Source organism: Nomascus leucogenys, chromosome 5 (assembly GCF_006542625.1).
Source record: "Nomascus leucogenys isolate Asia chromosome 5, Asia_NLE_v1, whole genome shotgun sequence".
NCBI classification, from domain to species: domain Eukaryota; kingdom Metazoa; phylum Chordata; class Mammalia; order Primates; family Hylobatidae; genus Nomascus; species Nomascus leucogenys.
Window position 1 is genome coordinate 19,973,653 of NC_044385.1, and position 12,087 is coordinate 19,985,739.

At 57.0% G+C, this 12,087-nt stretch overlaps 2 protein-coding genes across 8 annotated transcripts; both read left to right on the top strand.

The window, feature by feature from the left end:
* The first annotated feature begins 3,120 nt into the window (after window positions 1–3,120).
* MRPL55 (mitochondrial ribosomal protein L55) lies at window positions 3,121–5,787 on the top strand. 7 transcript variants are annotated; one of them, XM_003275130.2, is made up of 4 exons: window positions 3,121–3,201; window positions 4,147–4,230; window positions 4,597–4,798; window positions 5,548–5,787. In XM_003275130.2, the coding sequence occupies exons 2-4, from the start codon at window positions 4,205–4,207 to the stop codon at window positions 5,704–5,706; spliced, it is 387 nt and encodes a 128-aa protein (XP_003275178.1). In that variant the 5' UTR covers window positions 3,121–3,201; window positions 4,147–4,204; the 3' UTR covers window positions 5,707–5,787. The 7 variants fall into 7 exon arrangements, with proteins under 7 accessions (XP_003275178.1, XP_003275181.1, XP_030668611.1 ...); XM_003275133.1 differs by having other exon boundaries at window positions 3,150–3,316; XM_030812751.1 differs by having other exon boundaries at window positions 3,159–3,316; window positions 4,144–4,230.
* Window positions 5,788–8,988: 3,201 nt separating this feature from the next.
* On the top strand, window positions 8,989–11,747 carry C5H1orf35 (chromosome 5 C1orf35 homolog). Its single transcript, XM_030812756.1, has 8 exons — window positions 8,989–9,314; window positions 9,392–9,542; window positions 9,799–9,844; window positions 9,927–10,009; window positions 10,105–10,177; window positions 10,322–10,407; window positions 11,008–11,142; window positions 11,223–11,747. The coding sequence occupies exons 1-8, from the start codon at window positions 9,221–9,223 to the stop codon at window positions 11,341–11,343; spliced, it is 789 nt and encodes a 262-aa protein (XP_030668616.1). The 5' UTR covers window positions 8,989–9,220; the 3' UTR covers window positions 11,344–11,747.
* The last annotated feature ends 340 nt before the right edge of the window (window positions 11,748–12,087 follow it).

Here is a 12,087-nt window from a genome sequence, read left to right on the forward strand (position 1 = left end):
ACTGCAACCTAGCTTAATAGGTAGATAGATTGAAAACCTAACAGAAGTATGCAACTGTAACAATAGCTGCATCTTGGCCAATCCCAGAGGCTGCACTTCAGCTATTCATATACTGCTGAGCGTTCAAACTGTGTTCAAATAAGGCAAACACCAACCTGAAACCAATCCAGCCGTTTTGTACTTCACTTCCAATTTCTGTACATCATTTACCTTTTTTTGTCTACAAATCTTCCACCACGTGGCTGCACTGGAGTCTCTGTGAATCTGCTGTGATTGTGGGGGCTGCGCGATTCGTGAATCGTTCATTGCTCAATTAAACTTTAAATTTAATTCGGCTGAAGTTTTTATCAAGTGTAAACCAAAAATAAAAAATAAATTTATAAGGCTCCCCCACCATCTAAATGGACTTCCTCCTCGGCCAGGGAACTCTTAAATTTTTTTTTTTTTGGATGGAGTCTTGCTCTGTCACCCAGGCTGGAGTGCAGTGGTGCGATCTCTGCTCACTGCAACCTCTGCCTCCCAGGTTCAAGTTATTCTCCTGCCTCAGCCTCCCAAGTAGCTGGGATTACAGGCATGCACCACCATGCCTGGCTAATTTTTGTATATTTTTCAGTAGAGACCGGGTTTCACCATGTTGTCCAGGCTGGTCTCGAACTCCTGACCTGAAGTGATTCGCCCACTTCTGCCTCCCAAAATGTTGGGATTACAGGTGTCAGCCACCATGCCTGGCCTGGAACTCTTAAAATTTAACCTCAAAGACTGGTTCAGGCCATAAGAAGTGGGGGTCAGACATGCCTCATTATACCTCTCTGGCATTAACATCAACATAGACTTTAAGTCCAATAAACATTTTACAACCTATTCTCTCTGAAGCCTAATACCTGAAGGCTTCTTCTGCACATAAGAACTTTGGTCTCCACAATCATATATATATGTATTTTTTCTTTCCTTTTTTTTTTTTTTTTGAGATGGAGTCTCACACTATCGCCTAAGCTGGAGTGCACTGGCGCAATCTCGGCTCACTTCAACTTCCGCCTCCCGGGTTGAAGTGATTCTCTTGCCTCAGCCTCCTGAGTAACTGGGATTACAGGCACACACCACCACGCCCAGCTAATTTTTGTATTTTTAGTAGAGAGGAGGTTTCACCACGTTAGTCAGGCTGGTCTCGAAGTCCTGACCTCGTGATCCGCCTGCCTCAGCCTCCCAAAGAGCTGGGGTTACAGGTGTAAGCCACTGCACCCCGCCCACAATCTTTTATTTTAACCCAGACATTCCTTTCTGTTAATCCCAGGTCTTTAGGTAAATTCAACCAATTGTCAAACAGAAAATTTTTCAATCTACCTATAAACTGGAAGCCACCACCCTCGACCCCTGCTTCGAGTTGTCCTGCCTTTCTGAATCAAACCAATGTAGGTTTTAAATGTATTTGATTGATGTCTCATGCCTCCCTAAAAGGTATAAAACCAAGCTGCACCCCAACCACCTTGGGAACATGTTCTCAGGACCTCTGTCCTGAGGGCTGTGTCACAGGCCATGGTTACTCATATTTGGCTAAGAATAAATCTCTTAAAATATTTTACAGAGTTTGACTCTTTTCGTCAACAACAGCAAGCCACCAGCACTCCTGGTGAGGGAAGGGTAAAGGGAACTTTTTATCAGCGAAAAGGGAACTTCTATCAGCGAAAAGGGAGAGGTTCACAAAAGCTGCTTAGAAAGAGTTCATTGGTTCCAGAGGCCCAACGCCAAAGCTCAAAGTTGTCCTCAGTTCATTGGTGGCGCTGCCATTACTGGGCAAGTGTTTATTCCGGGCATCTTATCTGAATTACTGCAGTCCTAAAGATGGTCTAAATTTTGTCAAAGTAGGAGAACCGCGAATGACACAAAAGGGTTTCTTGTGGGGTTTTTAGAAAGTCCTTGCAAATAGTTCTTATCTCAGACACTAACCCTGAGCCTACTGTCCTTCCCAGCCCTGTTTGTCTGGGCCTGACAAAGTGATTTCATTCCTTATTTGTAATTTTCACAAAACAAAGTCCCTGGTCTCATGAACTCATTGCACAAAGTGATCCTGGTTCGCTGAGGCAGATAGGCGATGCTATCTGCCTGCCCTGGTCCAAACATCTCATCTGGAATACTGCAGGCCAGTGGAAATGCCCGGAATAAGCTCTGTTTACAAGGTAATAGTGAGCCTTGCTGGCATTTCAGAAATGGGTGACAGCTGCTTCCTTAGGGCCCTCCCCACTCCATTTCGGTTACGTTGTGACATAAATTACTCCATTTTGCTGTGAACTACAGGGTAATTCCTCAGCCCCCGCCAACCCCGCGGATCCCCCCTCAGCCCCGCTGTATCAGCCTTTCGGATCCTCCTTCAGCCTCTCAGGTCCCCCTCGGCCCGCTGCGTGCCTCTTCAGCCCCCCTTGAACTTCCGTCATCCCCACAGATCCTCCCTCAGCCTCCCTAGATTCCCACCTCAGCGCCCATGGATCCTCCCTCACTGCCCCCTGGGACCCCTCTCAGTTCTGCAGATCCCCCCCTTAGCCTCCTGGGACATCTCTCACCCCTTCTAGATCCTCCCTCAGCCCTGCAGATCCTTCCGCAGCTCCTCCTGGATCCTCCCTCAGCCCAGCTGGTGCCCACTCAGCCCCGCGGATCCTCCTTCCCTCGCCCCCACGCGGGTGCTCCCGCAGTCCCCCTGGGTCCTCCCTCAGCCCAACTGATGCCCCTTCAGCCCCGAAGATCCTCCCTCAGCCCCCCTGCGTCCTCCCTCAGGACCCCTGGGTCCTCCCTCAGCCCTCCGGGACCTCTATCAGCGCTCCTGGATCCTCCCTCAGCCCTGCGGATCTTCCCTCAGCTCCCCACCCCGGGTCCTCCCTCAGCACTCCCCCGCTCCGTCCTCCCTCAGACCCGCGGGTCCCCCTCGACCCCGCCGGCCTGCCCTGGTCTTCCCCGTAGGAACGGAGGTCACCTCCTCGCCGGCCCCGCCTGGGTCCTTGTACTGCCACAGCGCCCCCGCAGGCTCCGCCCATCTAGGCTTCGCCCCGCCCCCGAGATTACATCACGCCGCGCCGGCCCCGCCTAACGGGGGGGTATATCTTCGTGTCTCACCGCCCACTCTTGCCTCGCCCTGCCATGGAACACGTCATACCGCGCGACGCAGCGCCTGCCAGTGACGTCGTAGGCTGCAGCGCGGCAGCACCCAACGCAGTGAGTGTACCGTGACCTCCTGTGTGGCCTCGTCCCTGGCCTTAGTTTCCACCGGGCAGTGGGGGTCAGGACCGCCTGTCCTCAGGCCCCTCCGCAGCGACTGTGGCGGCCGCAGGTTGGCGCCTCGTATGGACCGGGAACAGAGGCGGGGGGCGCTGTACTCTCCCGGTGGAGTCGGGAGGGAGGGAGGCAGGGAAGGGGACAGGGGGCTGCACCTGTACTGGGCGCTTGTCCCCATGCAGTCTAGCAGGAAGGGAGAGGGAGCTTCCCCCGAAGACCCTCCTGGACCAGCCGCAGGCTCCCGTGCTGGTGAGGCCGAGGGAGAGGGATGTGGGCATAGGACACGTAGCAGGATTTCCATTTTAGAGGCAGCCGGACCTGTCTTCAGGTCCCTTCCTTGGTGAGAGACAGGGGTACGCCAGAGGAAGCTGGGCGCTCGGCCTCCGTGCAGCCTCATCTCCTGGAATCTGAGTATTGGAAACTGGGCTTTTACCTCGAACACCTCAGCACAGACTCCCATGGGAATCCAGGTCACAGCAAAGTAGCCCTGGGCCTCCATTCTCCTTTAAGCAAGCATGACAATCCTCACCTCACTGGGTTTTGATTAAAACTAGCAATGACCTTAGAAAGCAAGACATGACCTCAGCTCCACTTTTGAGGCTGCAGTCCATTCAGAGAGGTTTCGCAGACTCGGTAACGGCCAGAACAGACAGCCTGGGCCCTGCTGCAGGCTGACTCAGAATCCTTGGGAGTAGTGACCAACTTCTGCTTTTGGAAAAACCTCTACAGGCGGTTCTGAGAAGTCCAAGGGTTGCTGGGAGAGGTTCGTGAGTGGCGTGGTGATTACATGTGTCTTGGAAGCATCCTGGGCTGGGATTTGATGAGAACCCATTAGGTGGAAGAACCTTCCTTTTAAAAAAGATCTCTTCATTCTCTGCCTAGCAGGTTGCACGTCAGGGCCTGTACTGACCACCTCCACGTGCCACTGGGGCTCTAAGGAGGAATGGCGGCCGTGGGCAGCCTGCTTGGGTAAGCATGGACTTTTAGGTCCCTGGGGATTACTTTCAGGGGCCACCCCAGGGAACTCCTCTCTTCAGCAGGAAACCGCCATTCTAATCCTCCCTAGTCCTTGCTATTGTCCACTGTCCCCTGTGCTGGAAGCTTTGTGCTCTTGCTCAGCCTGGCAGCTTCTTCCTGGCTAGGGGGCCAGAACGGCTCTGACCACAGCCTGCAGCTCTTTAGGAAGCCCCGAGGCTCATCCTGCCCCTGGCACGGGTCACCAGCTCTGGTAGTGTCTCCTGTGGCCCGGCAGTGCCCCATCACAGCCAGCCTCAGTCATGTTGGCACTTTGCTGCAGCACTGTCGGCTGACCAGTGCTTGCACGTTTATCTGCAGCCGGCTGAGGCAGAGCACCGTGAAGGCCACCGGACCTGCATTCCGCCGCCTGCACGCATCCTCCTGGCGAGCTGACAGCAGCAGGGCCTCACTCACTCGTGTGCACCGCCAGGCTTATGCACGACTCTACCCCGTGCTGCTGGTGAAGCAGGATGGCTCCACCATCTACATCCGCTACAGGGAGCCGCGGCGCATGCTGGCGGTAAGCTTCCCTCTCCAGGTACTTCCAGGTGCCGGACTGGGGTCGAGGCTGTGGTGGGGGTGCTGGTGGCCAGTCGCCTTTGGATGGACATGTGGCTGTGGTCACTGTACCACATGACAGCAGTCAGGGGAGCAGGTGGTTGTTGGAGGAGTGGAGGAAGGCTTAGATCCAAAACTGACTCTAAGCACCAAAATTAGATAGGACTAACCAGTAGTGTGTTTTTATTTTTTAAATTTATTTTTTGAGACAGGGTCTTGCTCTGTCAACCAGGCTGGAGTGCAGAGGCACGATCTCGGCTCACTGCAGCCCTGACCCCCTAGGCTCATGTGGTCCTCCCACCCCAGCCTCCTGAGTAGCTGGGACTGCAGGTGCACACCACCATGCCTCACTAATTTTTTGAAAGATTTTTTTTGTAGAGATGGGGTCTCTCTGTGTTGCCCAGGCTAGTCTTGAACTCCTGGGCTCAAGCAATCCTCTCACCTAGGCCTCCCAAAGCACTGGGATTACAGGCATGAGTAAGCCACCATGCCTGGCCTTGTGTGTTTTTAAAAACATCAAATCTGGGGAAAACACAGAACAATTTATTTTAAAGATTGAAAGCTTTGAAGGGAGAGACCAATAAGAATGTTTGAAAATTAAGCTAGCATAGGATGGAAGACATAAGTTGAGAGGAAGGCCCTGGGCTGTCCCCCTAGTAGCTCTCAAGGTCCCTCAATCCACATGGACGAAACTTGGTCTGTCCCCTGCAGATGCCCATAGATCTGGACACCCTGTCTCCTGAGGAGCGCCGGGCCAGGCTGCGGAAGCGTGAGGCTCAGCTCCAGTCAAGGAAGGAGTACGAGCAGGAGCTCAGCGATGACTTTCATGTGGAGCGCTACCGACAGTTCTGGACCAGGACCAAGAAGTGACCGTGGCTCCAGCCACCCCGGGACATTGCTAAGATGGGAAGGCTGTTCTTAAATCACTCGTTCTTGAAGCTGCCACCTGGAGTCTGTGTCTGTCTCCCCACTTGGTGTGTGCCCCAGACTGGCAGCTCGTCCCCTGAAAGGCACTAGCTCAAGCATAGAGAGGGCTCAGTGGACTAGCAGGGTGAGGGTTGGTGTAGATCAAACCTGTGGGTTTTGGACACTGCTCTGGGGCTGTGGTGTACATGGACAACCATGTGGGCAGTACCTAACACCACCAAGCTCTAAGCTCTGCCCTCCCAGCCTCAGGGGCACCAAGGCGACTGCCCTTCTGACAGAACAGTGGCCCTCAGGTTGGTTCCTAGGAGGGGCTGGGTGTTGTGGGACTCAGGCATCAACCTTGGTGGGGCAGTCCTAGGACCATCTGGACCATAGCCTGCAGCTCCCTGCCCTGGCCCCGCATTCCCAGGCTGCCCCAGGGAAGGTCCTGTCTTGGGAGGGTCCCCAGAGGAGCAGCCAGCCCTGGTTGTCCTTGACTCCTAATGGGGTCTGCAGAGCACTGCAGTTACACACAGCCCAGGGAGATCCACGGACCCTGCTTCATCTGTCCAGAGGCTGATTTCACTCAGGACCAGCTCCAGCTAATGTGCAGGCACCTTCCACACGCACACCAACCCAGGTTTTGGACAGCTCAGGGCCCGGACTGCTTCCTGTCCCTGTCCTGGGATGTTACTGGGTCCCACCTGGCAGGCTGTCTCTCTGACACCTGGAGTGCCCAACAAAGACTTCTTGCGGTGGTGTTCTGGGATTGCCAGGGAGGTGGGAGTGTGCTCTGTCATGCCCCTGTGATGACAGTACTTATAACTGAGGAGCCTGGGCAGTGTCCCCACCTCGCAGGCCTGTCCCTCGCCCCTTAAGCTTGTTCCTGGCCCTCTGCTCATCCTGCCAGCCTTCAGCTCTGCTGAGAAGAGCCTGCAAGGGACGTCCCCTGGCCCTGCCTCTGTTCCTGTGACCCAGCAGTGCCTGACCTCACATGGATGGGCTGTGTGGCCGCCTGGGACTCTGCCTTGCAGGGTTACTTCCTGAGCAGCCTCCCTGGAGCCCCTGTCTCTGAAGTTGTGGCTCAATCCCTGTGGCATATAGAGCCAGCTGCCCAGCCACTCTGTGCACTCACTTGGCCGCCTCCACTGTACCCAGCCTCCTCCCACTATAGTGGGCTCCCCTGGGATCTCCACTGCCCCTCCACTCCGTGACCGCCACCTTCCTGGGTCCAGCTTCGCTGCTGTCACAGAGGACACCACTGTGACCAGTGCCCCCAGCTGGGCCTCCACCCAGCAGGCACAGGCCATGCAACCTCCACCCTGGTGACCCCTCCTCCTGTGGCCTACGGCTTGTCAGGCTAATGGGCTCAAAACTAACCAGGTCTTCCCCACAAACCTAGTCCTCATGTTGACAGGTGGCTGTTTCATCCTCACAGTTGCCCAGACCAGAGCCTCAGAGCCGTCCTGGACTCCTGCCCAATGTCCACCTGGCCCTGCTATCCCCTCTCCACCACACCTGACATTCAGTCAGTGGTCAGACTCCACAGCTGGGCCCTGCCCACATGGCCCAAGTCCACCCTGGCCTGGCAAGCCGCAATGGCACCCAGGAGATGATGCCCTACACCCGAGAGAGCCTTCCCGGGAGTCGGCCAGTCACCTTCTGTGTGCCTGGCTGTGGCCTACTGCTCTGCCCTCGCCATGCACCTGCTCCATGATGCAAGCTCATGCAGCGCCTCACGAGGGAGATGGCAGCCAGTACTTGCTAAGTAGATAGATGAGCCAGACGTGTGGCTGTCTGCCAGGCTGCTCTAATAGTCTGGCCCATGGAGTGGGTCACTAAGAAACAAATTTTCCACAGGACACTAGACCTGTGTTTCATCCAGTTCAACCTGTGGCTGGAATTGCCCCAAAAGTGGCAGTAGAGTTCCCACAAGGGAGTGCCCCACACCATCCTGAGATGGGGCTGGTTAGGATTCTACAGATTGAGCATGCCAGGGTGATTCGCCCAGAGCATTTATTCGTGGGTCTTTTGTACAGAGTGGGCTGCAGCAGTTCTTGCAATAGGCAGTGAGAGAAATCAATGTTCTCTCTAGGTATGTCCGTGGGGAGGGGGTTGGCAAATGGAATTTATATGAGGGTTTAAGGAATCTGGCTCAGGGTGGGTCCAGTTTCTTTCTGTGTTTTGAGCAACAACCTAGATACTGTCATCTGTGCCTGGGAACGTTCATGGCTATGGCTCGGGTTCAAGTCTGCAGAGGAAATTACACCGTTGGCGAGGTCACAGAGTAGCCAAGGGACTCTGTTTCTCAGTCAGCACTGGGAATGAAAGTGGAAAGGGGAAGCAGGGGGACGTCACAACCTCCAAAATCAGGGTGCCCAGCACGCTGAGGTTCTGGTAAGGGGTCTCTTCCAGACTGCAGACTTGCTTCCCGCTGCCTTCACACAGTGGAAAGCTGCACAAAGCTCTTGGGGTCCCTTTTATGAAGGCTCTGTCCTCATGACCTAGTCACTTCCGAAGCACCAACGCCTTGGGGGGAGGATTTCACATGGGAGTTAGGGTGCACATTCAGTTTAACACGGCAGGGACGGGACCAGTGCTCTGAGGGTGTCCGGGTAGCTGCTGGTTCATCCAGAAGTTTACTGGGTAATACTCAGAAATTCCACAAATCATTAAGGTCATTACCTTGTTAAGCTCCCGATATGGAATCGCGGCTAGCAGCGGTGTTAGCTAGGCACACCTTGTGTGTTTTCTTCTTTATTTATGAGATAGGGTCTCGCTCACTCGTTCAGGTTAGAGTGCAGTGGCGCGATGTCCTGGGCTCGAGATCCTCCTGCCTCAGCCTCAAAGCGTTGGGGCTACAGGCGCGCGTACGCCTGGCTCATTTTAACATTATTATTATTATTATTTTTGAGACAGTCTTGCTTTGTCGCCCAGGCTGGAGTGCAGTGGCGCGATCTCGGCTCACTGCAACCTCTGCCTCCCGGCTCAAGTGATTCTCCTGTCTCAGCCTCCTGAGTAGCTGGGATTACAGGTGTGCACCACCACACCCGGCTAATTTTTGTATTTTAGTAGAGACGGGATTTCACCATGTTGGACAGGCTAGTCTCGAACTCCCGACTTCAAGCCATCCGCCCGCCTCGGCCTCCCAAATTGCTGGGATTACAGGCGAGAGCCACCCCACCCGGCCCCGTTTTAACCATTTTTAAACGTCCAGTTCAGAAGCGTTCCCGCGCCGGGCCGGGTAGGCGCAGTGCGCAGGCGCCCAAAGGCGACGTGAAGGTGATGCGCGGGAGCACAGATCCAGGGCAGTGCGCTGCGCAGACGCGCGCGAAGCCGTGTGGGCGCTGGAGTGACGTCACGGCGCGCGACGCGGAGGCGGGGTCGGGCCTGGGTCCGACGGTAGTGGGTAGCGGGGCCCGGGTTGCGGGTTGCAGGTTGCAGGCCGCAGGCCCCAGGCAACTGCCTTCCCGGCGCCATGTTCGGCTCCAGTCGCGGAGGCGTGCGCGGCGGGCAGGACCAGTTCAACTGGGAAGACGTGAAGACTGACAAGCAGCGAGAGAACTACCTGGGTGGGTGCGCGCGGCGGGCGGGCTCCGGGCTCCGGGATCCCGGGCGGGCGCTGGACTCACAGCGTCTACGTACGCAGGCAACTCGCTGATGGCGCCCGTAGGCCGCTGGCAGAAGGGCCGCGACCTCACCTGGTACGCCAAGGGCCGGGCGCCGTGCGCGGGCCCGAGCCGCGAGGAGGAACTGGCAGCCGTGCGGGAGGCGGAGCGCGAGGCGCTGCTTGCCGCCCTGTGAGTGTCCGCGGGCAGCAGCGGTCGGTGCCCGGGAAGGCGCTGCCGGGGCAGGGTGGGGCCGTGGACGGGGACTGGGGGTCGGGCTGGGTGGGGACTGGGGGTCGGGCTGGGTGGGGGCTGGGGGTCGGGCAGGGTGCGGGCGGGGCTGCGGGGACTCGCGCGGTCGGGACCCTGAGGACGAAGGCTGGAGTGGTGAGGACCTGTGGTGGGAGGAGGTCCGTCCGTCCTGACGCCTGCCCCGGCCCTCTCGCAGTGGCTACAAGAACGTGAAGAAGCAGCCCACGGGCCTGAGCAAGGAGGTAACTCCCCGGGGTGGGGGGCGCGTGGAGGGCCGTGGGTGTGGGGCCGTCCCGAGCGCTCCCTGTGGTCTCGCACCTGCAGGACTTCGCGGAAGTCTGCAAGCGGGAAGGAGGCGACCCCGAGGAGAAGGGCGTGGACCGGCTGCTGGGGCTGGGGAGCGCCAGGTGCGGTCGGGTTTCCAGGGGAGGGCAGGACTGGGCTCGATTGCTCGGGTGAGGCGGGCCCCTGCCGTACTGTCTTCATCGCCGTGTCCCTGCAGTGGTTCCGTGGGCCGCGTGGCGATGTCCCGAGAGGACAAGGAGGCCGCCAAACTGGGGCTGTCTGTGTTCACGGTAATCCCCCACCCCGCCTGACCGCAGCAGGGGCCAGCAGGGGTGGGGCGGGGCGGGGGCACTGAACGGAGCTCCCTGGGGCGCTGCGGGGCGTGGTGTGGGGCCGGCCCGCAGACTCCTCCCCAGAACTCGCTTCTCCCGCAGCATCACCGCGTAGAGAGCGGCGGGTCCGGGACCTCGGCAGCCTCGGCCAGGAGGAAGCCGCGAGCGGAGGATCAGACGGAAAGCAGGTGAGCTGTGCCAACTGGGCGAGCTGCGCCCCGGGGTTGGAGGGTCTCGGGAGGACCGGAGCGGCTCCCGCTCTGGCAGGTGGCAGCTTCTCTTGGCGCACCGGCCCGGCCGGTGGCCTGCCCTACTTTACTTCCTGTCCCACTTACTCCTAGGTTTTTCTCTAGGGGAGTTCCTCGGGTCACCCTTGAAGAGAGGTCCTAAGTACTGGCAGTGGTCGGGGGCTGTGCCGTGGGAGGGCACTCAGGACCTGGGGCGGGGCCTTTTCCTGCCGTGGGTGGCACCGCCAGGGCTTCTCCTGGGTGGTGAACCTGGGCCTGACCCCAAGAGTGGCCTGGTGGGTGCAGGTAGGAAGGTGTCAACCTGCCCTTGCACAGCTGGGGTGGGGCAGGGCCGTGCTGTGGAGATGGGGATATTGCATCTGTTTCTAAGCCACTGGCCATGTGACCACGTAACTGAGGAGTGGAATTTGTAGTCTGATTTAACTGATTTAAAGACGCACTTGTGGATGGTGGCTTCATCTCCTGGATGAGGCCTGCTTGTGTTCACTGTCTTGGCCTGCAAGACTAGGGTCTGAGGCACACTTTGTATCCTCCTTGTAGTTGTGAGAGCCACAGGAAAAGCAAGAAGGAGAAGAAGAAAAAGAAAAAGAAGAAACACAAGAAAGAGAAAAAGAGGAAAGACAAAGAGCACAGGAGGCCAGCTGAGGCCACCTGCTCTCCCACATCTCCCGAGAGGTATGCCCTGGTCCATGTCTGCCTCTTTGGGGTGGAGGCCTGGTTGACTCCTTCCGAGTGACTGCCCTTGGTCTCCCCAGGCCCAGGCACCACCACGACTCCGACTCCAACTCCCCCTGCTGTAAGAGGAGGAAGCGGGGACACAGTGGGGACAGGAGAAGCCCGTCTCGCAGGTGGCATGACAGAGGCTCTGAGGCCTGATGGCTGGACCCTGCTCACTGCTATTGTGGGACCCTGAACTCTCCCTTCACCTTGCTTGCCTCCTGCCTCGGAAGCTCCTCGGGTGTGGGTGAAGCCTGAGGCTGCTCCTGTGAAAGTGGCTCTCGGCACCAGCCTGTGGGGCTAAAGACTTGACAGCTAGCTCTGGAGCAGCCAGCTTCCTGGAAAACCTTCAGGTTTCGCATAGCAGGGATGGCCCCTGGCTTGCCCTGCAAAGGTGAACCTGCCCAGACGTACCAGTAGAGGCTGGACTCCCTCTGTGTCCTGCCCATGGCTGTAGCAGCCATGAGCCTATGAGCGGTCTAACTGTGGCCAAGTATGGTGACCTCTATTTTTCTTTATATTGACTCTTTGTATTTCAATAAATATATTTTAAAAGGAAGGTATATCATCCTAATTGGAAGGTCAGTGTCAGGAGTTAATGAGATCCCACTGGAAGGTCGGAGCCGGGGTCTGTCTCCCAGGAGGCTGAGACTTGGTGATTTTTTTTTTTTTTTTTTGAGTTTCTCTTTTGTTGCCCAGGCTGGAGTGCAATGGTGTGATCTCAGCTCACTGCAACCTCCGCCTCCCGGGTTCAAGAGATTCTGCTGTCTCAACCTCCTGAGTAGCTGGGATTACAGGTGCCTGCCACTACACCAGGCTAAGTTTTGGTATTTTTTAGTAGAGACGAGGTCTCACCGTGTTGGCCAGGCTGGTCTCAAACTCCTGACCTCAGGTGATCTGCCC